This window comes from Trachurus trachurus (assembly GCF_905171665.1).
Source record: "Trachurus trachurus genome assembly, chromosome: 4".
In the NCBI taxonomy this organism is placed as follows: domain Eukaryota; kingdom Metazoa; phylum Chordata; class Actinopteri; order Carangiformes; family Carangidae; genus Trachurus; species Trachurus trachurus.
The window spans coordinates 33,046,020-33,066,545 of NC_139898.1; the positions used below are offsets into that span (position 1 = coordinate 33,046,020).

At 40.7% G+C, this 20,526-nt stretch overlaps 1 protein-coding gene across 1 annotated transcript; it reads left to right on the forward strand.

Moving 5' to 3' along the window:
* Positions 1 to 8,781: 8,781 nt before the first annotated feature.
* stx6 (syntaxin 6) lies at positions 8,782 to 20,302 on the forward strand. The gene is made up of 8 exons (XM_083970384.1): positions 8,782 to 9,024; positions 15,124 to 15,293; positions 15,405 to 15,499; positions 15,585 to 15,644; positions 16,735 to 16,863; positions 16,944 to 17,050; positions 17,727 to 17,821; positions 18,624 to 20,302. The coding sequence occupies exons 1-8, from the start codon at positions 8,990 to 8,992 to the stop codon at positions 18,698 to 18,700; spliced, it is 768 nt and encodes a 255-aa protein (XP_083826510.1). The 5' UTR covers positions 8,782 to 8,989; the 3' UTR covers positions 18,701 to 20,302.
* Positions 20,303 to 20,526: the final 224 nt, after the last annotated feature.

Genomic DNA, 20,526 nt, shown 5'->3' on the forward strand with positions numbered 1-20,526 from the left:
GAATTGTTGTCAGTAGTTTATAGAATAAAACAAGTGGTCTCTAAATTTTTTCCAGAGCTGTATGTATATGTGTGTATATGTAAATATAAGGTAAAAATACCTTCATTACCTTACCTAAAATAAGGTAAGGTATTTATTATTAAACACACACATTATATTATGTGTGTGTGTGTGTGTGTGTGTGTATTTAATTAAATTTGGAGCACATTTAACGTTTTCATAGCTTTTATGTTACAAGAGGTAGATAGAGTTTTAATGCAGAACTCCATCTCCTTTTTTAAAAGTATATGTCACACTCTGACCTGAGTGAAGGTAGTTTGGCAGAAAGGCTGACTGAAAAAGTCAATGGCAGGTAGCGAGACAAAGTTTTTTTATTGTCCTTTGAGACAAATAAAAATAAGCAAACATTCAGCAGGAAAAATATATGTACAATTATCTGATCAGAAACTTCGTTAGGCCTGCCCAGCATCACAACCCTTCTCTAACTGCCGTGGCAGTGCAGCTCTCCCACCATTTGAAGACCAGGCCCCTCCCACTGGACCACACCATCTTCAATGGATTCAATTAAGTACTCAATTCGACCCCACAGGCTGTTTCCCCATCAGAAACCCACCCAAAGTCATCATACGCTTACTAAACACACATCAAAGGAATCATCAAAACATTCACATAATATACAGAGCAAGGAATAAACCTATAACCACATTTGAGCACCCCCATCAGTTGGTTCGGTGCAGGGGGAGGGACCGAGCAGGCTTCCACTCCACTCAGGCACCACAAAAGCCGGCCAAACACAATGCTCAGGTCCTTTGCCACTGACCAGAACCAGGAAGTGCTGTGGTGTGAAAAGAAACAGACAATGATCTCCAATATTTAAACAATAAAAAAGGTAACCCAAAACTGTGTTAGTGTGTGTTACTCAGAACATGTGTTTGTCTGTGTTTCTGTAACCTCATGGGAGGAAATAGCGTTGTTAAATGTAGTCTAGTGTGTGCACCCACCAAACTAGCAGTAGCGTGCTACCTGGCTAACATGTGGCATGTGAAATGGATGGTGGTGTGGGGTGCTGGTGTGGTGTGTCACTGGTGGCAGGGGGAACTGTCATATTACCTCCCCCCTCTCCTGGCGCAGCCGTGGTGAGCAGCCGAGACAGGTAGTCCGCCAACTGGTTGGTCTTGCCGGGTCGGTGCCGGATCCTGAAACTGAAGGGTTGTAAATCGAGATACCACCGGGTGATCCTAGCATTGCGATTCATTGTGTTGATCCACAACAAACTCCCTTCCAAGGAGATAATAACGCAGACTCTCTAAAGTACATTTAATGGCCAAGGCCTCCTTTTCAATTGTGGAATACCTGGTCTCCCGAGGTTCCAACTTACGGCTGAGATACAGCACCGGTCTCTCCTCCCCCTCGTCCCCTTGTGTCAACACAGCTCCAATGCTTGTTTCTGAGGCATCCACCCGGACCAGGAAGCGCTTCTGGAAATCAGGACTACAGAGAACAGGAGAGGAACACATGGCATTCTTGAGAGCAGAAAAGGACTGTTCACATTCTGGGGACCATCGTACCGGGTTAGGTTCACTTTTCCGAGTCAGATCATTCAGGGGGGTGGCAAGAGTGGAGTAGTGAGGGATGAAGTTGGAATACCACCCGACAAGGCCTACAAATGACCTCACCTGCTTCTTGGTGTGTGGGCGCTGGGCATGACGGATTGCTTCAACTTTGTCCACTAGGGGGCAGATATGACCTCCTCCAAGCTGGAACCCCAGATACTGGACCTCCCTCTTGACCCACTCACACTTCTGAGCATTCAGGGTCAGGCCTGCCCTCTCGATGCGGCTCAGGACCTGTCTCAGATGATGGAGATGGTCCTCCCAGGAATGGCTAAAGATGACGACGTCATCCAGGTAAGCAGCACTGAAGGATTCAAGGCCCGTGAGAAAAGCATCCATCAACCTTTGAAAGGTCGTCGGCGCTCCATCCAGTCCAAACGGCATTACTGTGAACTGGTACAGTCCTGTTGGTGTACGGAAAGCGGTGTACCTCTTTGATGTCTCCTCCAGTGGAATCTGCCAATACCCCTTGCAAAGGTCCAGCGTGGTGATGTAGGTGGCAGTCCCAACACGTTCCACCAGATCATCTATGCGAGGCATGGGGTAGGCGTCAAAGCAGGGGACTGCATTAACCTTCCGGAAGTCAACACAGGGCCGTTGTGAGCCGTCCTTCTTCGGCACCATTACCAGGGGACTGGACCACTCACTCTCAGATGGCTCTATCACCCCGAGGTCAAGCATCTTCTGGACCTCATCCTTCAGAGACCCCACCACCCGTTCCGGGATGCGGTATGGCATCTGACGAATGGGAAGAGTATCTGCCTTTTGGAGTCGGATGGTGTGCTGGATTCGTGTCGTCCGCCCTGGACCACCTCGGAATAGCTCCGGCACCTCCTGAAACGGCCTCTGCAACTCTTGTTGGTGTTGTAGGGGCAGGTGCTCCGGATGAGGGGTTTTGGGCTGGAGGAGTTGTTGCAGGTTAGAGCCGGACTCACCATCTTCCTCCTTAACCTGGCGCACCAGTAACACCTTGGCAGGCTCACGCTCCTTCCACTCTTTGAGCAGGTTGATGTGGTAGACCTGGGACGGTTTCCCCTTGTCTGGGTGAGCCACCTCGTACGTCACTGGTCCCATCCTCTTCAGCACCTCATAAGGCCCCTGCCATTTGGCTAGCAATTTGTTGCTGCTGGTTGGCAGTAGAATCAGGACCCGCTGACCTGGAATCAGCTCCCTCTGCCGAGCCCACTTGTCATATCAGCACTTCTGGTACCGCTGCGCCCTCTCCAGGTGGACTTGGGCCTCCTCACGGTACCTCTCGAGGCGTTCGCGCATTTGGAGGATGTAGGTCTGGATACCGTCAGGTGACGGCTTCGTGGTCGCCTCCCATTCCTTCCTCAGGAGATCCAGTGGTCCCTGTACCGGCCATCCAAACAGGAGCTCGAATGGGGAGAAGCCAGTGGATGCTTGAGGCACCTCCCTGTAGGCAAACAGGACAAAAGGTAACCACTTGTCCCAATCACGGCCGGTATTGGAGACAAACTTACGTAACATCTGCTTTAGCGTTTGGTTGAAACGCTCAACCAGGCCATCAGTCTGGGCATGGTATGGGGTCGTCCGGATGCCTTTGATGCCTAGTTCCTTCTGCAGCTGTTTCATCAGGCCGGAAGTGAAGTTGTTACCTTGGTCCGTGATCATCTCATCGGGCACTCCTACACGAGAGAAAAGCTGGACAAGGGCACCGATTATCTTTGGTGTCTTTATGCTTCGGAGGGGAAAGGCCTCGGGGAATCGTGTGGCATAGTCACAGATCACAAGGATGTACTGGTAACCAGCGCTACTCTTCTCCAGAGGACCAACCACATCCATGGCTATGCGCCGGAAAGGGGTACTGATGACAGGTACTGGATGTAATGGAACTGGCTTGGTTTTGATGTGTGTGGTGACCTGACACTCTGGGCATGTAGTGCAGAAATGTTTGACATCATTAAACATTGTGGGCCAGTAAAACCTTGACCCCAACCTCAAGTAGGTTTTCTGCTGACCTAGATGGCCTGACCAAGGTATTGTATGGGCTAGGTGTAAAACAAGAGGCCTACAACTGGTTGGTACCACCAAGCGCTTCCCTGCACCCCCCACTGCATACAGAATGTCATTTTCAACCACAAACCTTGGACCAGAATCTTGTTTCCCCTCCCCATCCTCAACCATCTTATACAAGAGAGACAGAGAAGGATCAGACATTTGCAGTTGACTAATGTCACTGGGAATGTCCCAAATGACACCCCCAAGCTCAGGGTAGGCTTCCGCCTTAGTGAGGGTGCCTTGTATTTTCTCGGCGCGACGACGTCGCCGTGATTTTCTTGGGCCTTTGGAACCACCCTCACACAGATCACCATCAAGATCTGGGAGGGGCTCCAGGCCAGCTTTTACCTGGGACCTCGTTACCACAGCACACATTTCAGCTTTTGGTTGTTTTGCAATTAGGTCTTGCAGGATTGGCAAATCCCTCCCCAGGATGCAATTGTGACGAGGGCTTACTGTAACTCAAACTTTAAAGGGGAAGGGGGAGTAACTAAGAGGGACCAACAACGCCACCTGGGGAATTGCACCCCAGGAAATAAAGAAACAGAACATAAACAAATTATAAGGACACAGGTTCGAAAAGACTGAGGAGGCAGAGACAAGTAAATAAAGTAAATGTTTTTATTGTGAAAATAATTAATGATAAACTTGAGGGAACTGAGGCTGTAAAAAGAGGGAGAACACAGGTTAAGTAGAAGAATAATTTTATTAACAAAAATCTAAAAGTAATTTTAACGGTGAAAATAAGTCTAAAAAGTGAGCTAAACAATCACTCAAAATAATTATAACAGAAAACTAAAATCAGTGGGCTGGGGCCTCAGAGGGAGGCAGACTACTATCTAGGTGATGCTTCCCACTAGCCTGGGGTGTTAACACAAAAGAAATAAAACCAAACACAACAAAATCATGCACTAAGGAGCCCCAGTGTCTACTTGCATGCAACGGAAGTGAGGTATTCACCACGGTGCCTAGCCTCCCAGCTGATGGCACCCAGGCCACACTGCAAACCAAAGAACAAAGGAAAAAGGATCGCCCTGGAACATAAAACAAAAAGTTAAACAAACCAACAACCCAATTGACAAACTAAATGAAACAAACTGGACCATAAACACAAATCAAGATTACAAAGAGCAAAAATGACCAAATAAACAGAAAGGTTAAAGGCCTAACAAAACCACTGGTCCAAAAGTAAAAGAGGAAATAAACCAAAAGCAAACCTAAGCAAAACAAATGAAAACAGAACAGCAGCAGGGGATCCTATAAAACAGAAAACACAAATTAATAAAGGAAAACCAACTGAAATCCAAATAAGTTAAAATCTGGGGGACCCACTCACCACCCTTGAAGGCCAACCAGCTGAGACTGAGTTCAGCCATCTTGAGCCTTATATACCACCCCTGATTGGAGGAGGGAGGAGACTTCATAGGGTGCGTTCAAGGTCCTTATGGGACCCACTACACAATCAACAGACAGATGGTCCACGACCCCCACTTGAAGCAAAAATGCCTGTCCATCTACAGCTATGGTAACCTCAGAAGTGGGGTAACGTTTCTGGTCGCCATGAACACATTCAATGTCAGCTTTGTTCCCATAGTCAATGTTACTGTCGGACAGATGGCTTTTCTTAATCAGTGACATGGTACTCCCACTGTCTAACAAAGCCAGCACCACCCCCATGGAAGGACCCCACCCACCAAACTAGCAGTAGCGTGCTACCTGGCTAACATGTGGCATGTGAAATGGATGGTGGTGTGGGGTGCTGGTGTGGTGTGTCACCGGTGGCAGGGGGAACTGTCACAGTATACAACAATAATATTTATATATTATATAATATTATTTATTTTATATACTTATATACATTTCTTTTTTTCTTTTTTTCGAAATTTTACCACCCATTTGTAGAATTAGAAACGTGTAAACATTTTTGGAGAAATTGAACCACCTTTTTCCTGAATTTTTTTCTACAATCTTTCTACAATGAATCTGGACTGAGTTGTTCAACACTGAGTCATTTTTCAAAGCTCTGCCCCCTCTCCTGGCTTCACCTGAGATAAACCAAGATAGTTATTAATAGTGAGGACAAAGTCCCATGAACAACTTTATTGGACGTGAAGTTTGGTCAAACAGCAGAACACATTAAGGTCCAGGCCCGACACACAGAGAGGCAGATTAAGGAGCAGTTTAAGAAGCTTCACCAGTTTCTAGAAGAGGAAGAGGAGGCCAGGATGGCTGCACTGAGGGAGGAAGAGGAGCAGAAGAGTCAGAGGATGAAGGAGAAGATGGAGGCTCTGAGCAGAGAGATAGCAGCTCTTTCACACACAGTCAGAGCCACAGAGGACGAGCTGAGAGCTGAAGACGTCTCATTCCTGCTCAACTACAAGGCTGCAGTGGAAAGGGTCCAGCAGCGCCCCCTGCTGGAGGATCCACAGCTGGACTCAGGAGCTCTGATAGACCAGGCCAAACACCTGGGCAACCTGACCTTCAACATCTGGAACAAGATGAAGGACATGGTCTCCTACAGTCCTGTGGTTCTGGACCCAAACACTGCTCATCCAGAACTCATCCTGTCTGAAGATCTGACCAGTGTGGGACGAGGAAACAAACAGCAGCTTCCTGACAATCCAGAGAGGATTGATCCTTTCTCCTCTATCCTGGGCTCTGAGGGTTTTAACTCTGGGACTCACAGCTGGGATGTCGAGGTTGGAGACAGTACACACTGGGTACTGGGTGTGTTAACAGAGTCTGTGCAGAGGAAGGGAGCTGAGATAGTGTCTGGATTATGGGGAATAGGGTTTGATAAAGGTAAATACGGAGCAGTTTCACCATCAGGTCCAGGCATTGTTCTCCCAGTGCAGAAGAAGCTCCAGAGGATCAGAGTGAATCTGGACTTGAACAGAGGAAAACTGTCGTTCTCTGATCCTGATACTAACACACACATACACACCTTCACACACACTTTCACTCAGAAGATGTTTCCATGGATTGACACTGCTAGTAACCTCCCAGTGAAGCTGTTGCCAGTGAAGGTGTCAGTGACAGTGGAGCAGAGCAGTTAGAGATCAAGAGGACGATCATATTTATCATGTTATTTAAAGGGAAAAGTCAGTTAATGTAACTAGAGCCGCAACGACTAATCAATTAATCAAACAATAATCGATTATTAAATGAATTGTTTGAATAGTTATATAAGAAAAAAAGTCAAAATTCTCTGATTCCATCTTCTTCAATGTGAATATTTCTGGTTTCTTTGTACGTTTATGACAATTAACTGAGTCTCTCTTTGGTTTGTGGACAAAAGAAGACATTTGAGGACGTCATCTGGTGGTTTGGGAAACACTGGTTGATAGCCTATTTTTCAATATTTTTTAACATTTTGTTGACCAAACAACTAATCGTTTAAATAATCGACAGATTAATTGATAATGACAATAATCGTTAGTTGCAGCCCTAAATGTAACCTGTTAAACTGCACTTGTCCTCCTGCTGTCTCATTATTACACTTTTCCTTTTTTTTTAACGACAGTTCATGTGTAAAATCTTTTCTCTCTCTTTTTAAATTTATGAGTCATTTCACATTACGTATGTTGTTATGACTGTGTGTGGTGTGATGAGCAGAAAATGATAAATTAATTTCAATCAACATTTGATTAGTTTATCATTGATCAATCTTCTTCTCCAGATCAATTTGTTTTTTGTTTGTTTTGTTTTTGTTTTCTGCCAATAAACAATACTTTTAAAGAATTGTTGTCAGTAGTTTATAAGTGGTCCCTTCATTTTTTCCAGAGCTGTATGTATATATGTGTGTATATGTATATAAATATAAGGTTATAAAAAATACCTTTATTACCTTACCTAAAATAAGGTAATAAAGGTATTCATTATAACACACACACATTATATTGTGTGTGTGTGTGTGTGTTTAAATTTGGAGCACATTTAACGTTTTCATCCTCTCTATCTACAAGAGGTAGATGGAGTTTTAATGTAGGACTCCATCTCCTATTATATTATATTATGTTATATTATGTTATTTACTTTTTCTTAGATGGTTATGCATTGTAATATTTAATAATATTTTCTGTTTTTTTTTTCTTTTCTTTTTTTTATTCAAAACTTTGTATCACAATACAAAAACAGTTTTTCATGGTAAAATGCAATTACTAAAGCACATTTATATTATACGCCAGCAGGGGGAATTTATAAGTTTACAACAAAATTTTCAAGTTTTCACATTGATAGTCTTAATCGCTTTCTGGTTGTTTGAAAATTTGATGGAGGTTATGTATTGCTTGAGCTCACCGTTAAAAGCAGTAAAGGAAGTTTTTAAAAAAAATAAACTTACATTTGTGAATATGAAATTTTGCCATTAAAATAATAAGGTTGATAATAAAAGTTATGTTAGCTTTTTCCTTGTTTTTTTTTTCAGGTCAGGGAGCCCAAACAGAACATTCCTCCAAAACAAAATAAAACAACAATAAAATAAATCAACATTGATAGCAACGAAATTACAAATATCACTCCATAGTTTTTGCACAATAGGGCAGAGCCAAAACAAATGAATATCTTCTGTTTTTTTTTTCGTTTTTTTTTTCAATGAGTTTTATTGAAAATATTGTACATACAAACGGATGTACAGAGAACAAGGTTGTGCATACAATCAATCATGAAACATCAGACAGGTGCTCCAATATGTATCAATAAACATAAATAATAAATACATTTAAATAAAATAAGGTTATTTTAAGCAGTGTTAGAAAACATAAAATCATGGAAAATATAATATATAAATTTAACATAATATGACGGAAGAAACAAAAAGGAAAAAAAGGGAAATATAATGTGTAAGCTTTATTCTACTTCCTTATTCTTTGAAAAATCTCTCATAAATATCTATGGATGTGATGCTTTGTTTAGTGTCAATTAGTGTAAGAGATTTCATGTACCGTACTCTTTGAACTCATGCAAGAAACCTCTGAAGTTGGGTGAAGTTTTGGAGTGTTTACATTTATGTATGTGAAATTTGCCATACAAAATGAATAAGTTTATAATAAAGGTGATGTCCTTTTTTTCATGGACAAAAAACATATCTTCTGTTTTGTTGCTCTTCTCTTCACTAGTTCGTGACGTCAGGACCACGTGCGTGTGACGTCACCGGTGGTTTCCGCTGCGGAAGTCGGAGCTGCATGTAAACAAAGCGGCGATGAAGATAAAGTCGGAAATCACTAAAATATAAAGTCACCAAAAGATCTAAATCTGTCCAAACGGACCCGGGACCCGAGAGTGTGAAGCTATGGAGCTCCGGGGGGACTGAACCAGATCATCCAAGAGCCAGAACCAGAACCAGAATCATCATCATGTCGATGGAGGACCCGTTCTTCGTCGTCAAAGGGTCAGAGCGTCGAGCTAACCAGGCTAACAGCTGCTAACCAGGCTAACAGCTGCTAACGGCTACAGCGCTGATCCATGATCGATACATCCGCACACAGACACACAACACCGGGGCTGTTGTAGACGGACCAGCGGGGAGCTAACAAGCTAACAGCCACGTTAACGTTAGGAAGCTGTTTGTGTGTGTGGTGTATTTATAGCAGGTTAATTAGCATGTTAGCATCTGTAAACAGGAGTTACACTGTTCAGAGTAAAGTCTAATGATGAGTAACTTATCAATGGAGATCACAGTAGTTGAATTAAAAGAGTTTGTGTTAGTGCAACACGTCATTTGATATAGTTGATATATAGGCTAAATAGCAATGCATATAAAACCCAAAACATATCCCACTTCTCTGTCCCCATCTTGTAATTATATATTTAACTTCGTCAAACCCAAATATAGTAAAACCTAGAGAAGAAAGGAAGAAAAGAAAAGAAAACTTTATAGCAGGTTAATTAACTTAGCATGTTAGCACAGAGCTGGTCTGTAAACAGGAGTTACACTGTTCAGAGTAAAGTCTAATGATGAGTAACTTATCAATGGAGTTCACAGTAGTTGAATTAAAAGAGTTTGTGTTAGTGCAACACGTCATTTGATACATGGGTAATTCCATGAAATTGGTAACTTTTGCGTCCCCAAGAAGTAATCAGTCATAAAATTATGATAACAACAAATTAATATGTAAAAATATATAAAAAAAAAAATAACATTACCATGTCTTCTCTCCTTACTATAACATCAAATTCAAGTCAATTAAATATAATTTTAAATAATTAAAATGACTTTTATGCTGATGAGGGTGAGGTTTTTGGCCTGTCCCTCACTGTTGTTGTTGTACATCAACAGGACTTTTAATATGTAAAATGTTGGCAAAATGTAAGTTCATATTTACATATTGTTTTAAAGGGATAGTTCACCCTAGAATGATATTTCGCTCATTATCTACTCACCCTCATGTTGACTAAGGGCTGGAAGAATTATCAGAGTCCACCGTCCCTTCTCTTAGTTACAGGGGGTCTCGGCGTAGCAGTGCATTTCAATGCAACGGTTGCAAAGGGACACCAGAGCTCTTCGTAAAAAAAACACACACAAAAAAACATCCAAATACCTCCATGATGCTCGTATGTAATGTCCGTCTTGTGCTGAAGCCCCAAATTGCGTAATTGTCCCGAAAAAAATTAAATAAGTCTATCTTTTAAGCTTGTTTGTAGCGGAAGCTTCTCGTCTTCTTCTTCTTCTCCTCTTCTCTGGTCCGTCCAAATATCGCGTGATTTGCGCCGGCGTCATTGCGGTTACTGCGAATCACGCGATATTTGGACGGACCAGAGAAGAGGAGAAGAAGAAGAAGACGAGAAGCTTCCGCTACAAACAAGCTTAAAAGATAGACTTATTTAATTTTTTTCGGGACAATTACGCAATTTGGGGCTTCAGCACAAGACGGACATTACATACGAGCATCATGGAGGTATTTGGATGTTTTTTTGTGTGTGTTTTTTTTACGAAGAGCTCTGGTGTCCCTTTGCAACCGTTGCATTGAAATGCACTGCTACGCCGAGACCCCCTGTAACTAAGAGAAGGGACGGTGGACTCTGATAATTCTTCCAGCCCTTAGTCAACATGAGGGTGAGTAGATAATGAGCGAAATATCATTCTAGGGTGAACTATCCCTTTAAGTATGATCTTATTGTAAAACAGTGTTTTTGGTAATAATATATATTAATTATTATAAATATTTACCAATTTATCGGTGTCCCCTGATTGTATGTCAACCGTGTTACCCTAACCAAAAAACCCTAGAAAAACAATGGTACATCCCAGATTTCACATGATTGACAGGAGTTTGCATGATCTCTTACCCAGGATGCGAACAGCTTAGTAACAAATAGCTTTCTCTCATCTCTGATGTGCTATTTTTGATGTTTGATGGTAATCTTGTCAGGTTAATTAGCATGTTAGCACAGAGCTGGTCTGTAAACAGGAGTTACACTGTTCAGAGTAAAGTCTAATGATGAGTAACTTATCAATGGAGATCAGAGTAGTTGAATTAAAAGAGTTTGTGTTAGTGCAACCATAGACTGTAAAAATAAGTGCAACACGTCATTTGATATATTTGATATATAAATAGCAATGCATATAAAACCCAAAACATATCCCACTTCTCTGTCCCCGTCTTGTAATTATATATTTAACTTCGTCAAACCCAAATATAGTAAAACCTAGAGAAGAAAGGAAGAAAAGAAAAGAAAACTTTATAGCAGGTTAATTAACTTAGCATGTTAGCACAGAGCTGGTCTGTAAACAGGAGTTACACTGTTCAGAGTAAAGTCTAATGATGAGTAACTTATCAATGGAGATCAGAGTAGTTGAATTAAAAGAGTTTGTGTTAGTGCAACACGTCATTTGATATATGGGTCATTCCATGAAATTGGTAACTTTTGCGTCCCCAAGAAGTAATCAGTTATAAAATTATGATAACAACAAATTAATATGTAAAAATAATAATAATAATAACATTACCATGTCTTCTCTCCTTACTATAACATCAAATTCAAGTCAATTAAATATAATTTTAAATAATTAAAATGACTTTTATGCTGATGAGGGTGAGGTTTTTGGCCTGTCCCTCACTGTTGTTGTTGTACATCAACAGGACTTTTAATATGTAAAATGTTGGCAAAATGTTAAAATGTTCACATTTACATATTGTTTTAAGTATGATCTTATTGTAAAACAGTGTTTTTGGTAATAATATATATTAATTATTATAAATATTTACCAATTTATCGGTGTCCCCTGATTTTATGTCAACCGTGTTACCCTAACCAAAAAACCCTAGAAAGACAATGGTACATCCCAGATTTGACATGATTGACAGGAGTTTGCATGATCTCTTACCCAGGATGCTAACAGCTCAGTGACAAGTAGCTTTCTCTCATCTCTGATGTGCTATTTTTGATGTTTGATGGTAATCTTGTCAGGTTAATTAGCATGTTAGCACAGAGCTGGTCTGTAAACAGGTATTTGATATATAAATAGCAATGCATATAAAACCCAAAACATATCCCACTTCTCTGTCCCCATCTTGTAATTATATATTTAACTTCGTCAAACCCAAATATAGTAAAACCTAGAGAAGAAAGGAAGAAAAGAAAAGAAAACTTTATAGCAGGTTAATTAACTTAGCATGTTAGCACAGAGCTGGTCTGTAAACAGGAGTTACACTGTTCAAAGTAAAGTCTAATGATGAGTAACTTATAAATGGAGATCAGAGTAGTTGAATTAAAAGAGTTTGTGTTAGTGCAACCATAGACTGTAAAAACAAGTCATTTGATATATAAATAGCAATGCATATAAAACCCAAAACATATCCCACTTCTGTCCCTGTCTTGTAATTATATATTTAACTTCGTCAAACCCAAATATAGTAAAACCTAGAGAAGAAAGGAAGAAAAGAAAAGAAAACTTTTTTAACCACTCAGATGTTGTTGTAGGAGGCCTTTGAGGGTGAAATTTAAGTGTTTTCAAAAATGTTAGGAACATTCTGTAATATTGCAACAATTATAAAACACAAGCTCTATATAAAATCTAGGGAAGATCTTCAACACTAATAATAATGTTCTTGGCAATGTGATAATAGTTTTATTCCTTGCTTTCGCTGCTACTGTATGTCATCGTACGATTGGTGTTCTGTCGTTGTCATGTGCTTGTACTGTGATGTTGTTATGTGGTGTTTTTTCTTTATTGACAAGCAAGTAGAGTACAATAATGTTTTTAGACAAAAAATAGATATGAAACAAGGTAATAATAAGGCGAGACTGTAATAAAAAAACCAAAACTATAACAATTAGAAGAGGAGAGAAACAAACAGAAAAAAGAAAAAGGGTACATACTACATACATTGGTCACGCATAGAATACAGAGTACACAGAGACTATAATCATTGATTTAACAAAAATCCATAAAGTCATTAGAAATAACATTAAGATTAGACATTCATCAGGCTGGTCTGTCGTAATACTGCAGAAATAGATCATTTTTTTGTCATTTATAATTCTGAGAGACTTAAGATGAAAGTTGAATTCAAGTAGAAACACCTTAAACTTCGGTTTAGTTTTGAGAAATCTGTGTTTGTGTATAAAGAATTTACAGGAAAGAATTAGGCTAAGTAACGAATTCAACAGACTTGCTGTTATGAGAAAAATAACAAAGAACATCTTTTTTGGTGAACAGGTATGAGACACTAAGAAAAGTTAGAAAAATGATTTCTCAGGTCAATCCAAAAATCATGCACAACACAACAGTTGTAAAACACATGAGTGATAGATTCCTCTACATCACAGAAGACACATTTATGATATAGTATATGTTTAGGCTATAACTATTCCTTCTCCATTACGTCATTGTCTTTAGTAGTTACATCATTGTTTTCATATTGAGTATGAGAGAGAAACAGAGAGAGATCAGGGCTCGATAATGAAATACGTTTTTACACATTTGAAACAGAATAAAAGCAAATAAATACATTTAAAATAGCTGATGTGGGAACCTCAGAACTCAGAAAAACTTTATTGTCCATTCATCTTACATGAGATGGAAAAATGTCGGATAAATAAATATCAATGTTGGTATTCTGCTTTGTGTGGGTGTGGGTTATAGAATATTTTTTATGTTTTAAAAACGTATGTGTGATTTATTACTATTAGAACCTCTGGTTTCATCTACAACTAGTCCGTTGTAGAAACCACGATGGCTGTATTCATCTTGTCTAACATTAAATATGGGGAAGACTGTGTAACCATGTTCTTCAAATATGAATTAGACTATCCCAACGTTTATGTAGGTTTAAAACAATGTTGATGAGTTCAAATATCTAGGGGTAATCCTAGACTCCATTCTGACCTATAAAAAACATTAAAAACATGTGTCATATCTTAAAATCTAACATTGCCAATTTCCGTCACATCAGAAACACGTTGACAACGGATGCTGCAAAGACCACAGGCAAACAAAACCGTATTTAACACTGTAGGATCACTCTATGTAGTGATGGGCAAATGAAGCTTTTGTGAAGCACTGAACCACTTGAGCCAATTGTTTCGAAAATGGGTTCATTACTCAAAGCTTAATTTAGAGTGACCTCTCCTGGCGAAGTGCGAGGCTGCAGTCAAAATTAGGCAGTCTAGTGGGTGGACTGGAGGGTTTTAATTGCGCACTCACACATGCGCACACACCTCAATGAGCAGAGTTGGTGAAATTATTTTAGTAGATAACACTATTGTTCTAAAGTGCCTTCGCTTCGATCACCCTTGGATTTAAAGAATATTTTATTTAAAAACGTACTGCTGCGTTAGCTAGATTATATTTGATATGACCTGCACGGGTCTCGAACCTGGATTTCCCACACCGCAGGCGGCAATACTAACCGCTTCGCCAAATCATTTCTCTGCTTCACTGGTACCTCGCAACTGTGGCTATATCCGCGGACCTTCGTTACATGCGCGCACACACTATTTACAAATGAAGATTTGATGAGTGTTTGTTTTTTGTACACAATTTCTCCACAATTCTCGTTTGCAAGAAACAGATGATGCTTGTGTGCGTTTGAAACGGATGAGGGTACACGCTTTCAGAATCGAGACCAGTCAGTCGGTGAACCAGCTTTGGTCCAGTCAGGTGATTCATTCAGGCAGTGAAGCAGTTACTGCTTCGGACGTCATATGTCACGTGATTTTTTTCCGCACCGAAACAAGCTTTGAAACAGTGGTTCGATGTTACTGGTTTGAAGCACGTATCGAAGCTTCAGTGTCGGACTGCCATCACTAACTCTATGGACAGGCCAAGAAACTGCACCGTCACCATCACTAAAACATACTCTCTAAATATAAACTTTTGAGTTTTGACAACCTAATCAAATTCTTTAATAATCGACTGGCTCATAAGAGAAAACGCAATGTAGATCCTCCCCCCTTTGGAAAAACTCAACTAAACTAAACTAAAGTAAACTATAGTGATAATTTAACAACAATGATAACAACAGCTTTTTATTTTTGTTAACAGGGAGGTGCAGAAGGCAGTGAATGCAGCACAGAGCCTCCATCACAGATGGTGCGAGCTGCTGCAGGAAGGGGGCGGGGCCTCCAAGGAGGAAATGGACTGGACGACCAATGAGCTGAGGAACAGCCTGCGGTCCATCGAGTGGGACCTGGAGGACCTCGATGAGACCATTAATATCCTTTCAACACATAGGTGGGATCAGCTGGTCAGCCGAGAAGACGTCTGGTGGTGATTTGAAGTGTGAATGTTTAGAGATGAATTTATTGCCTTAACGGTCAGCGAACGCATCGTTGAATCGAACCCAAAGAAGTTCAACCTAGATGCTGCCGAGTTGTCGAAGAGGAAAGCCTTCATCACCAGCACCAGACAGACAGTCAAGGTAAAGTTTCAGTTCATAGCTCACCTGCTCAGGTGAAACTGGGTCTGGTCTGATCTGACTGGCTGCCGACTGTTTTCTCTTCAAGGAAATGAAAGAACTGATGTCGAGTCCAGCTGGTGCCTCCACTGAGAGAAAGAACAAACAGGTAACTGCTCATTTATTTTTGAGACCTCCTTAAAAACACCTGAAGTTCCTTGTTCTGAGAACCACAGAGACTTTCTGAATATCCCAGAGAAGATCTTGATATCCAAGGATGATGGACACATTGAAAGACTTTTGAAATCCTTGAGATCTCTTCAGAGAATGAAAAGAACCACTGGGAGACACATGAAGGTCACAGTGAGGGAATGGTAGGTTCCTGGAGATCAGGGTGAAGGTATGTAGATCTCTGCAGGTCAGGTTGAAGGTATGGCAGATTCCTGGAGATAACAGTCAATATGGTAGGTTCCTGGAAGTCACAGTGAGGGTATGGAAGAGACATGGAGATCAGGATGAAGGTATGTAGATCCCAGGATGAGGGTATGGTAAGTTCCTAGAGGCCAGGGTTAAGGTATGGTAGGTTCCTTGGAGGTTGGGATGAGGGTATGGCAGATCCCTGGAGGTCACAGTGAGAGTATGGCAGATGTTGAACATTGAACCTCCCTGGAGGTTAGGGTTCAAATCAATCAAATCAATCAAAATAAACTTTAATGTCCTTGGGTTATGGTATGGTGGGTTCCTGGAGGTTGGAATGAGGGTATGGTAGGTTCCTGGAAGTCACAGTGAGGGTATGGTAAGTTCCTAGAGGTCAGGGTTAAGGTATAGTACAGTCCCGGAGGTCTAGATGAAGATATGGTAGGTTCTTGGAGGTCAGGATGAGGGTATGGCAGATCCCTGGAGGTCACAGGGAGGGTATGGTTGGTTCCTTGGGGCCAGGGTCAAGTATGGTAGGTTCCTGGAGGTCAGGATGAGGGTATGGTTGGTCACTGGAGGTCACAATGAGGGTATGGTAGGTCCATGGAGGTCAGAGTGAAGGTATGGTAGGTTCTTAGAGGTCACAGTGAGGGTATGGTTGGTCCATGAAGGTCAGGATGATGGTATGGTTGGTCACTGGCGGTCACAGTGAGGGTATGGTAGGTTCTTAGAGGTCAGGGCGAATGTTTGATAGAGTCCTGGAGGTCAGGGTCAAGGTATGGTAGGTTCTTGGAGGTCCATTGTGGACAATAGATATCTCTTGATTGAATATCTCTGTCCAGGCTCTGCTCGGTGATCGTGGTGCTCAGGGTCCAGTCTGGCAGCCTGGTCCGGACAAATACACCCGCCTGGACAGCCAGCTGCAGACCGCCAACTCTCAGTTCATAGAGGAGCAGCAGGTTCAGCAGCAGGTACAGTTACACAGATGTGATAATATTTTGTGGTAAATTAAAGAAAATCCAGTCTTGTAACGTCCAGATGTTTGTTCCAGCTGATGGCGGACCAGCAGGATGAGCAGCTGGAGCTCGTGTCTGGAACCATTGGAGTGTTGAAGAACATGTCGGAGAGGATCGGCATGGAGCTGGACGAACAGGCCGTGTAAGAACTCAATGAGAGCCAAACACATCTTCAACCAGTTTTGAGGGGGTTAGGGGGGTTCAACCTGGTCCTGGTCCTGGTCCTGGTTCTCAGGGCGGGCCGCTGGCATAAACACTCTATGCGGTTGTTTAGGGCCACAGCCGTTACGTGGGGGGCCACATGATCAGAAAGGTACCGGGGTTCATTCAAGTCATTTAAACATCCTGAGGTCTGCACGTGCAGCTATGAGCTTTATATGTAATGTGAAGTCAATATTCAGCTTCTTTATCTCACATTTGAGACATTTGGTGAAAATAGAACGGCAGAAATAAATGACAACATTTATGCTCAAAAAGCAATTTTACAAAATTTCATTTTAGACTTGTTTTCTACACTTATCTATTACTGTATTCATATCCTATTTCAAGCACCAAAAAACAGTTCGTTCTCAAGACTGAAGGAGTGTTTTCACAAGGGATTTGAAATTTTTCAAAAAGCAGACCTCAAATTTCCAGCATTGGCCTAAATTATTCCTTTATACAGTGTTCTAGGACAAACTGGCCTCAGTGTGCTTACAGCGGAGGTAAACACTAAACACTTGAGTATTGTTACATCTGCAAGTATCTTAAAAAGATACATTTAAGAAAATATGTAAAAGTCGACCTGTGTTAACTCGAGTGGTTTGATGTTCCCACAGGATGCTGGACGACTTCAGCCATGAGATGGACAACACCCACTCCAGACTGGACAACGTCATGAAGAAACTGGCCAAAGTTTCCCACATGACCAGTGGTAATCTGCCCGGCAACAGCGTTTCTACTAAAAACCAATGAGAAACAGTGATGTCCGTAGAGTTTTACCACAGTTACCTGTTCAACACCTGGACCTATCTAGTTGCTCTTTCATTACAGATGATTGTCAGTGGTTTGAGTTTATTTTTATTATAGTTATAGTAATGGTTTATAATTCTTGTCAAAGTTAATGTGCAACTCCAGATATTAACTACCAGTCTGTTGTATTTTCCAGTCAGTTATAGTTATAATTTATAGTAATTCCAGTCAGTTGTAGGTATAGTTAGTTACAGTTTATTGGAGTAGTAATTAGTTATAGCTAGTTGAGGCTAAATATGGTCGTTTGTAGTTATAGTTGGTTATAGTTGGTTATTGTCAGCTGTAGTTACAATTTATATTAGTTGTCATGTTTTATAGTTTAGTTGTTAATTAATTGTAGTAATAGAAGTTATAGTTCTGTTGTAGTTCTAGTCAGTTCTAGTTGTAATTGTTTAGTAATTCCAGTCAGTTGTAGGTATTGTTAGTTATAGTTACAGTTTATTGGAGTTAAAGTTAGTAGTAATTAGTTTTATAAGTAGTTAGAGTTGGTTATAGTCAGCTGTAGTTAGAATTTATATTAGTTGTCATGTTTTATAGTTTAGTTGTAATTAATTGTAGTAATAAAAGTTATAGTTCTAGGTTTTTATAGAGACAGTTACAGTTAGTAGTTATTTATAGTTGATTGTAGTTAGCAGTGGCTCTAGTTAACTGTGTTTATAGTTTAGAGAGTTGTTAGAGTTTGTTAACGCTGTGTGTCGTTACAGATCGGCGTCAGTGGTGTGCGATCGGCGTGCTGCTCGCCATCCTCTTCGTCGTCCTCCTCCTCTTCTTCATCCTCTGATCGACGCCTCCTCCTCCTCCTCTTCCTCCTCCTCCTCCTCCTCCTCCTCCTTTTCCTCCTGTCGGCACCGAAATCATCTTACCTGTGTGTCTACTGGACTCTACTGGAGTCTCTACTCTCTGATCGGTGTGATCATCTTCCTCCTCCTCCTCCAGTCCAGACATGTCTCACAGTCTGTCCTCAACCCCCCAAGGACTCTGGACTCACCTGGACTTCGGTATCACCTTAAAACTGGACTTGGAAGAACCACTGGATGCTCTGTTCCTGCTGTGTTGGGACTTACTGAGACGACGTCGTATTATTCTAGTGTCTGAAACATTTGAAGGAAATGATGTTTCTGTTTGGATTAATCCCAGTGACGAAAAAAAAAACCCAGTTTGATCAATACTGGTTTACGTCCAGTTTAACTTTACTTTGAAACCACTTTAACTCCACTTTGAGACCACTTCAGCATCTAACTTCAATACTGGTTTGACTCCAGTTTAAAACGCTTTTACCTGCAGTTTTAGCTCAAGTTTAAAAACCAGTTCAACTCCAGTTTAACACTACTTTAAAAACAAGTTTAACTCTACTTTAAGACTACTTTGTCATTTAGCTTCAATACTGGTTTGACTTCCTGTATAACTCTACTTTAAACGCTACTGTAGAACCAGTCTAACCTTCTCCATTTAATCCGTGTTAGACTCGACCAGCACTTTTAAGTCCGCGTAAACTCCAGTTAAAGCCCGGTTCAATCCCGGTTTAACTCTTATTTAAACTCCAGTTTAATAACACTAAAACTTTGTGTTTATGTTTTTGTCGTTTACAGTTTGTTTTTTGTTTTTAATTGACTGATGCCGTGTTTGAGACTTTTTGTTTTCGTTTGTTTCCTGTTACCATATCAATCAACAGACTGACAGAGATCAACAGTTTAATCAATCAGTGTTACAAAGTACAGTACAAACCTCACACTGCCTTCAAAATAAAAGCCTCTCTGCAGGTAATGACATCTGCAAGGCTTTTATTGTGAAGGGAACGTGATCCCAAAGGGTCGGTTGCGACGGACTGAACTGCATGTTTGATATGAATTGGCTGAAATCAGGTGAACGGGTTAAAAACCGGTTGTTGCTGTTTTTATAGACGAAGCAGCCAATCACATCGTCCCCTCATCATCAGGTGTACGTACGGTACGCATGGCGGCGGGAAAAATCTCAGCTTCACAAACTGTTACACAACCGACAGCAGCAGGAGATGAGAACAGCAGGTCAAACTATTTCCTGTTTGACTTTAAACAGGAAAACACTGTTTTATTCTCTTTAATCTGATTCATTCAGTGTTTTTTCTGAAGGTGTCACGTTTCAGTTACTGAGACAACGATAATCCAGATGATGATGATGATGTATAAACTGAACATGAATGAATGAATTATGCCGTGAAACTGTGTCTGTCTTTATTTTTGTCTTGTTGACGTCAGCGAGTTAAAAAAACAGGGTATCCGCGGGGTCTTGAAAAGTATTAAAAGGTGATAAATCAATTTTGGGAAAATTAAGACCCTTAAAAAGTCTTTTCACAACTTTATAAAGTCTTAAATTTTGAAGGTATTTTTTCTGGATTAGCTGTCCAAGAGTTTGAGTCCTAAAAAACATTGTGAAAGTGTGTGAATTTATTCATTTTATTAAAAAACAAAGATGAACCGGTACATGAAAAAGAAAAGAAGATTTTTTTTATTTTTTATTATAAACTTTGCCTTTTATTTATTATCCCAGCCTATTTTGAATACTGTTGTATCATAGTGGTCTATAGTCTTTATCACAAACTAAAACTGTTAAAGGGATAGTTCAACATTT

Bases quoted from the DNA above. Each gene is read 5' to 3' on its own strand.
- stx6 (XM_083970384.1), top strand. From the start codon at position 8,990: ATGTCGATGGAGGACCCGTTCTTCGTCGTCAAAGG. The intron at 15,294-15,404 runs ATATCCTTTCAA...CGGTCAGCGAAC, and splicing joins GGACCTCGATGAGACCATTA to GCATCGTTGAATCGAACCCA. The intron at 15,500-15,584 runs GTAAAGTTTCAG...TTTCTCTTCAAG, and splicing joins GCACCAGACAGACAGTCAAG to GAAATGAAAGAACTGATGTC.